The sequence below is a fragment of the Pundamilia nyererei genome, unplaced genomic scaffold (assembly GCF_000239375.1).
Source record: "Pundamilia nyererei isolate P.nyererei 1_Seehausen unplaced genomic scaffold, PunNye1.0 scaffold00080, whole genome shotgun sequence".
Lineage (NCBI taxonomy): Eukaryota > Metazoa > Chordata > Actinopteri > Cichliformes > Cichlidae > Pundamilia > Pundamilia nyererei.
The window spans coordinates 1,854,784-1,862,610 of NW_005187481.1; the positions used below are offsets into that span (position 1 = coordinate 1,854,784).

Consider the following 7,827-nt stretch of genomic DNA (forward strand, 5'->3'; position numbering starts at 1 on the left):
ATAAATATCGTCAAATAATCGTGATCTCAATTTCAGTGAAAATAATCGTGATTATCATTTTTGCCATAATCGAGCAGCCCTACCTTTAGTCATTGACTATCATCTCGACAGAGAATGGAACCAGTCTGGAGAACTATTCCTGAAGACTACTTCAAGAAATGAAAAGAAAGCTTGCCTCAGTGTGGGCAGGCTGTGTTGAAGACTTAAAGGTAGTGATGCCAAATATTCACTTTCAAGCTCATTAGAATAATTTTTGCCTTATATACTGCATTCCTATGTATGTTTAAAAAAGAAAAACCACTGCACACATTTCCCACATTCCTAGCAATATATAAAGGATTGAGGCTAGAGAATTTGCGCAGTACTGTATTTGACCATATATTATTTGCATTAGATTTTTACCTTTCCAGAGAGTGCAAAAAGTTGGAAACACTGTTCCTGAGATTAACATCTGCCACATGCAGTGCACCGCTCACAATTCCCAGCATGGTATCAGGACGCTCCGCCTGCATGTAAATTACACTTTACAACTTACACAAAAACAGTCATGCATTATATGCTGTGGATATCAGGAGGATAAACCAAAGAGACTATCATCCCAACATTTGGTTTTATTGTGGTTTCAGTGCAGACACTAACATATAGGTCAAACATTAAATAACCTGTTGTTACAGTTAAGAACATCCATTGGCAACAGCTGCATAATCTCCACATACCTGCATCTTCTCTGAGATAAGTCTGTCCAGCCAGCCTGTGTCGATACTATTGTGCTGGAAGCTTTCTGTCTCCAGCAGCTTAATGAGGTATTCCACTGTTGTCCTGAAGTCACCCCTGATAGACAGCTCCTTAAGCGCAACCACCATGTTTCTAAAAGAAGCCATAACCTCTGTTTAGACATTGTACAGAAATAATCCATATTGGTAAGTGTATATAGTAAAATGGAGTAAAAATAATAAGATCAATGTTTCTTAATTCTGAGTATACTCACGAGATGGCTTCTTCACGATTCTCTCCCCATGAGAAGCAGTGCCCAAACTGGGAGTCGGCAAACTCATGCAGCCCTCCAGCCGCTGCAACGCTGAAGTAGCCCCATACATTCTTATTGCTGCGGAAATTCAGCTCTTGCACTGTTCCAGAGCTTGGCTTGAAACCCTGCAATCACACAGCATAAACACAGTGATGCAAAGTGGACATTCAAACAGTAGTGATAATAGTACTTGTTGTTTTAAAAAAAAAAAAAAAAAGAAGAAGACTGAAAAGTAATATCAGTCACACAATAACGTCAGCAGATATGAATCGTTGGGTAACCTTTGGCTGGAAAACTTTTGCACAGCAGGAATGAGTGAATCTTACCTCATCTGGGTTCTCACTGGTGATACGAGCAGCAATGACATGGCCCCGTGGGGAAGGGGCAGTTGACAGAGCCTCAAAATCAATGGGAGAATCCCCCCAGGGCTGAACGCCATAAAGCATTCTAATGTCTTTGATCCGATGAAGAGGAATGCCCATAGCAATCTAACAAAGAAAGAAAAAAAAGGGAAAAAAAAAGAAAAGAAAAGAAAAAGAGTATTATTAACGTAACACATGGTGATCATAAACTAGCATGGAAAAATGATAACAGTCTGACTAAATAGCATATATTAGACCATGATTACTTTCCCCCCATTTTTTAATAAAGAACCCCCAAAAGATTTCTTTGTCGTGCCTATTTGAAGCTTATCAATCCATCTTTCAACCAACCAAGATAATGAGCACTGAATCAGATAGTGTGTCACTCCCAAGTAGCACCCAATCAGCTTGCCTACAATGCCCTCGCAGTCCTTCAGCTTCATTGCCACTGACCTATTTACACACAATCCTAAACACTGCAGAGCAGACCACGTGACCCATCACTGCTATTCCATGATCTGCTTCAGTGTTTCTGCACATTGCGCATTTGCCGTTGGTTGCCATAGCAACCAGAGGCCCCATCATAGCATCGACCATGGTGAAGCATACTTATTTTTAGAGTCTGTGACTGTCCTGTAGTGGACAATGTGTATGATGTAACTGTGAGCTACTGAATAAGTGAGACCAACCTGCAGCTGGGCAGCAGGCAAGTTGACATCAGCCACCATCTCAGTGCACGGGTGTTCCACCTGTAGACGAGGGTTGAGCTCCAGGAAATGGAAGCTGCCATCCTGGCTGTAGAGGTACTCAACTGTACCAGCACTTACATAACCCACCAACTTAGCCAGCTTTACTGCACACTGAAAGGCGAGAACAGTTCAGGTTAATTCAAGCTTGAAATTTGTTGGTACCAATTTCCATTTATCAGTGCAAGTGATGCTAGAGGGGGAATACCTTTTCCATATCCTCAAACACATCAGAAGTGGCGATGGTAGCAGGAGCCTCTTCTATAATTTTCTGGTGTCGTCGCTGCACAGAACAGTCTCTGCCAAACAGGGAAATGGCATTGCCATACTGATCAGCCAAAATCTGAACCTCCAAGTGACGGGCATGCTTGGCTAGCTGCATGACAAAAATGGGCGATCCTGGGACTTCTACCTGGACCTGGAAAAGATAAAATATATTCTTGAAATCGTTGAATACATAAAATACCACCGTACCAAAAAGCAGGAAAAGCTGTACATGTTCACTTACCTGTCTGAACAGGTTAGGGAAATCATCAGCAGAGTTGACTTTACGGATCCCTTTTCCTCCACCACCTTCGGAGGCCTTCACCATTATAGGGTAGCCAATTTTCTCTGCAGCCTTGTGATAGAAAGAGATGTTAGAAAGAGTGCATGCAACACTCATTTTCCATTATACAGCATTAGGTGAATTGCTTACTTTCATGCCATGCTCTACATCCTGGACGCAGCCGAGCTCATACAAGTCGTGAGGAACGTTGACGACCTTCTTCTTTTGGTTATTCTCTGGCCAGTCCACTGTCAGACCTGAAAAAGAAGATCCCAAAATGTACTCAGCATAGAAACTTGTCAGTGTCCCTGTGCATTGTTAATATTTTATTTCATCTGAAATGTTGACCAGCTACAATATTCAGACACGAGAATCTATGACCTACCTGTTCCGCTCCAGGGCAGTGTTGGAATTCCAGCTGTCTGAGCCACGATGGAGGAAGCAATCTTATCTCCAAGCGCCCACATAGCCTGACTTGGTGGACCTAAGAAAAGAGAGAAAAATTTTAACACTTTACTCTTACGTTACTCTGGCAAATGAAGAACAGGTGATGGTCAACAAAGTGACCCTCACTCCTCACCCATGAAAGCAATGCCATGCTTTTGAAGGAGCTCTGGGAGTTTGGGGTTTTCTGAGGCATGCCCCCATCCAGCCCACACTGCCTATAATACATAAAACAATACAACACCAGATGATAAATAAAAAAGAAAAGAAAGAAAGAAAGGTAATTACAGAAGAAACTATTGAAAAATATTCTGGTGATACCTGAACTGGTATGCGTTTAGCAATGTCTAGAATGAGCTCAACATTGGCATAGTTGTTGTTATTAGTCCCCCCAGGTACAGGCACATAATGATCTGCCATCTTAATGTACTCTGTAAGCACAAAAAAGATGACAAAACATGAACAATTATTCTCAGTCCTGTCAATAATACCAAAAAAGGCCAGTCATATTAGCTATAAGATAGTTAAAATGTAACTAAAATGTGTGAAATAAAATCACACATTTTAGAATCATCAGAATCAACATACTTTATTAATCCCTAGGGAAATCATGTTGAAATGTTGTATGTAGAAATCATGACGTCAATATACCTGTCTCAAAAGCCTCAAAATATGCTGAAGGTGGTACCACATACAATGAGTCTACTGTTTGGGGAAACCAAACTTTAGCTCACCTGCATTGGCCTTCAGGTCTTCTGGGGTCACCATGACGACAAAACGGATTGCCCTTTCATTGCGAAACATTTCATAGGCCCAGCGGCGGATGGAGCGCATGCATTTCACTGCTGCAATGCCATTGTTTGCAATGAGCACCTGAAAAAGGAGATCAGTTACTATTGTTAACATAGTCTAATCACAATATAGCAGGAAAGTTATGAAATGCACATACAGTCAATCATTTGACTGACATAATATCACAATTTGAACTTGAATCTTTTAATGTTTTTTGTTATTATTGCAGAGTTTATAAATTAGATTATTGTATAGAATTATTGTCCCTATATAACAAGTTGGGGTTTTTTGGAGTTTTTTGTTTTTTTGTTTTTTTTAAATCAGAATTTCTTACCTTTTCAATGACCCTGTTACCACCAAAGCGTGTGACAAATTCAGCAGGAGAAGCAACAGTGAAGTCCCTCTGGAGGTCAATACGCCTGCGATCTCGTCCTTGTTTCACCAGGTGCAGGCCTGACATGCTTGATCTGTTTTAATTAAAAAACAAACAAACAAACAAACAAACAAACAAACAAACAAAAAAAACAAACAAAGAATATAAATATAATGTCCCTTTGGTTATACAGCTTCTGGATAAGTTGGTGAAATGGTCAGAATGTCTAACCATAAATAAAAATCTATGACAACAGTAGGAAAAAAACCAACAAACAAACAAAAAAAAAACAACAACCTAGAAATAAAATAATGGAAGAAATTGTTAAAAAGAGTAGAATTTCTTGTTCAAACACATTTACATGTTGGGGCAAGTGCTTCCAACAGAAACTGCCGAGCCCTGTAAATCAAAGCTCCACCCAAAGAGGAAGAGTTGGGACAGTTGGGTACTATGGGTGGAGGAACATGACAGGGTGTGGCAGAGCCTGGGCCCGTTTAGCTGACTGGCTTCTATATGACATGACACTGGATGGTTGCATCACTGTAAAGATCTTGACGTGGATCAACTCTGTCCAGATGTGGAAGAGATTGTGTGTGTGGGGGGAGTGGTGAGACGGGGCGGCATAACCCCCGTTCATCCAGTATTTCCAGTTCTGACAACGGTAGTGCCGCCCAGTGTCTTTCGGTTTACCCTCATTGAAACTGATCACATCAAAACCAGCCACAAATAAAAGTAAACTTGCTGATTATGGCACAAAGAAAGTCAGCATGCAAGAAATGATAATAATTAATGTCCCAAGTGTTTTTGCAAGTAATTATACTTAGAGGTCAAATACACATAAAAACACACACGCACTGTATTTTAAGATTTTTTTTTTAACTTAAATTTAAAACGAAAACTTTAAATAACAAAACACAGGAGATCAGGGAGCCCAGTAGGAAAAAAAACAACAACCCCACCCCCACCAAAAAAACAGGATTGGCAGATAGGCTAAAAACTACTATCATGAATAGCTCCTTTCAAAAGTTTGGGAATTCCTGTCTGTAAAAAATAATTTGACCATTTTTCCACAAAAACATTCTGCAGTCAAGATGACTGCTCTCCAGGACAATCTCACACAGTGAGGGCACAGAGGAACCTTTAGGTAGAGTGCAACTAGAAAAACCGCATTTTTCACAAGTTGCTCAAAGGGTTATGAAGCCAAGGAAAACTACATAATCTGAGCAGAGCATGCTGCGTGTTATTTTAGACTACAGATGTTGGCTAGTTTCACAAAGACAGCACAGAAAGTTGCAGGATCCCTATCCCTATCTCTCATTTGCTATATATAGCTTTTAGAAGGACATTTACAAATGTTTGAATAAAATGTATATTTCTGTTGCATTACCATTTAGAAGCCAGACAAACAAAGAAGGTTTAGAGGCTAACCTTAAATTGTGCATGGGACCATCGATGTGGTCGAAGCCCATTTCATAGGTGCTGTCCGAACTCCCGGAAGATGGAGACAAGGAGCGAGTCTCCTTCTCGTCCAGCTGCATGTCCACCTTTCCTTGGTTTTCATCCTCTGAGTTCTCCTCTGACACAGATCCCACAATGAAGCGAGAGTGCAATTCCGCAACAGCCGGAATCTTCTTGGCAGCACCGCCCTGTTGTGCCATGGTCGGGCGACAGGAGCAGGCTCCAAACACTGACAAGAAGCAGAGCAGTGGTTGCAACAGTTATAAAGGAGCCACAGAGTACAGTGTGACACAGATTGCTTTGGCTGGAACACAAGGCTGTTTGTCATTATTGCAAAAGTGGGTTACATGAACTTAAGTTTCTTGATAGTGCAATTGATATTGCATCATTTTTGTGCACACTCTGGAAAAAAATGCCACTTTATGATCTGCCAAAACAGTTGCTTAGAATAAAATATTAATAACAAAATATTAAACAATAACACCTGAATGTAATGAGTGCTATATTGTCACCAGTAATCATATAGACAGAACCAATGAAGCATTATTTAGGCAGACAGCCATATAATCAAATTTGCTATTTGGCAGAGTTGCACTGTAATCATCAGTTGTCCTGTGTACACGTTCCACCCGCTATTTAAAAGAGTGGACAAAAGCAAAACAATTAAGACAATTGCTTGATTAAAACTCCTGTTTTTCCTCAAAACCCTAGCATCTGCTACAGTAATACTGACATTCCCTTTCTTCTCCCCCTTGTTAATTTACCATGAAGGCTCGAAAAAACGTTAATTAACAGCCACGTGCGGAAACGATAAGACGTTACTTAACTGCTATGTTGCTGTCGCCCTACCTGTCCAGTTGCTACAACTGTTAAAAAAAAAAACCCACCTGTCAGAGCAAATGGAAAGAGTAGACTCTCGGGTAAGGCACACCTTACCTCTCGGCAGGCGCTTACGGGACCAGAAAAACAAGCCGAGCACCGCAAACAGGCACGCTGTAAAAGTGAGCCAGGAGAACATCACGAAATGATAGCTGTGTTTAGCTTGTTAATAGACCCATATTTCTGTTTTCCGCAATGAACATTATTTAATGAGATAACTTTAGAACCGCCTTCTAGAAAAAGAAAAATTAAGGGGGGGGGGGGAAGAGAAACAAGAACTAAGGCTGAGTCGACTAGTTAAGGAAGGTTACCTGTCTGGTGAAGGCTAGCTTCCTTACCCAGCAACCCCAGATAAGCTGAGGCGCAGGTGCTAATGACGCTAGCTTACCGGCAGGCGCTAATACAATTATAATTCCACAGTAACGGCACTAATACAATAGCACGGACTGTACTGTACTGGCTACCGGTGTACTGTACTGCAGTGTGGGTGAAAACCTGGGTGCAGACGCGAAGTAATAAGAGATTAAACCCTTGCAGGTATGCTAGCGACTCACCGGTGGAGATAAACCGACACGTAATCCTGAAAAAAAGTTGAATTAAAAAGATCGATAAATTAATTGTATCTGCCAGACATCTCTCTTTCGAGTGATGATGAAAACATCACATCATGATGAGGTCACACATCACCATCAGATGCTTAAACAGCAGAGAGTGGGGTGATGTGATGATGCGCAGGCAGGTTATTCCTGGGCATTGACCTCTGACTGCAGCTTCCGCTATAGAACTAGTTTAGATAGTAAAGACATCACACCCAAGCCGGTATATTAACGACTTCAGCATTAGGTGTTCAGGCTGTCTATCTATTCTTCCGTTTATAAGGGAATGACGTAAAAAACCCAGAAAATATATTGTATGTTGGACGTTATGAACAACTTGTAATTATACAGTTAATTACAAGTTGTACATAACGTCTAACATACAATATATTTAATATAATAATATAATTTAAAAAAGACAGAAAACTGTGGAGTCAAGATAACCACAGCTGCTACACCAGCTGAAATCAAACAAAACGCTAGTGTTTTTGTAACATCCATCCAAGGTGCTCGATACTATATCTGCTGAATTCTTATGATTAAAAATATATATGAACATTCCAAAAGCAGAAAAAAAGAAAAGAAATAATGGGGGGTTTTTTT

The 7,827-nt window shown here is 40.6% G+C and overlaps 1 protein-coding gene across 12 annotated transcripts in view; it reads right to left on the reverse strand.

Moving 5' to 3' along the window:
• The window catches only part of acaca (acetyl-CoA carboxylase alpha), a 32,722-nt gene extending 25,335 nt beyond the window's left edge, over positions 1-7,387 (reverse strand). For 6 of the 12 annotated variants that reach the window (XM_013912082.1, XM_005737892.1, XM_013912081.1 and 3 more), the window contains exons 1-15: positions 6,577-6,603; positions 5,720-5,978; positions 4,253-4,385; positions 3,861-3,999; positions 3,448-3,557; positions 3,263-3,344; positions 3,068-3,166; positions 2,833-2,939; positions 2,644-2,754; positions 2,344-2,553; positions 2,079-2,249; positions 1,354-1,515; positions 989-1,152; positions 717-867; positions 403-506 (exon numbers count right to left, since the gene is read on the reverse strand). In XM_013912082.1, coding sequence (XP_013767536.1) covers positions 403-506; positions 717-867; positions 989-1,152; positions 1,354-1,515; positions 2,079-2,249; positions 2,344-2,553; positions 2,644-2,754; positions 2,833-2,939; positions 3,068-3,166; positions 3,263-3,344; positions 3,448-3,557; positions 3,861-3,999; positions 4,253-4,385; positions 5,720-5,978; position 6,577 — 2,003 coding nt within the window. In that variant the 5' untranslated portion in view covers positions 6,578-6,603. Of the gene's footprint in view, positions 1-402; positions 507-716; positions 868-988; positions 1,153-1,353; positions 1,516-2,078; positions 2,250-2,343; positions 2,554-2,643; positions 2,755-2,832; positions 2,940-3,067; positions 3,167-3,262; positions 3,345-3,447; positions 3,558-3,860; positions 4,000-4,252; positions 4,386-5,719; positions 5,979-6,513; positions 6,538-6,576; positions 6,604-6,636; positions 6,743-6,939; positions 6,995-7,182 lie in introns of those variants that run through there. The other 6 variants (XM_013912079.1, XM_013912078.1, XM_013912080.1 and 3 more) reach the window with 6 other exon arrangements.
• Positions 7,388-7,827: the final 440 nt, after the last annotated feature.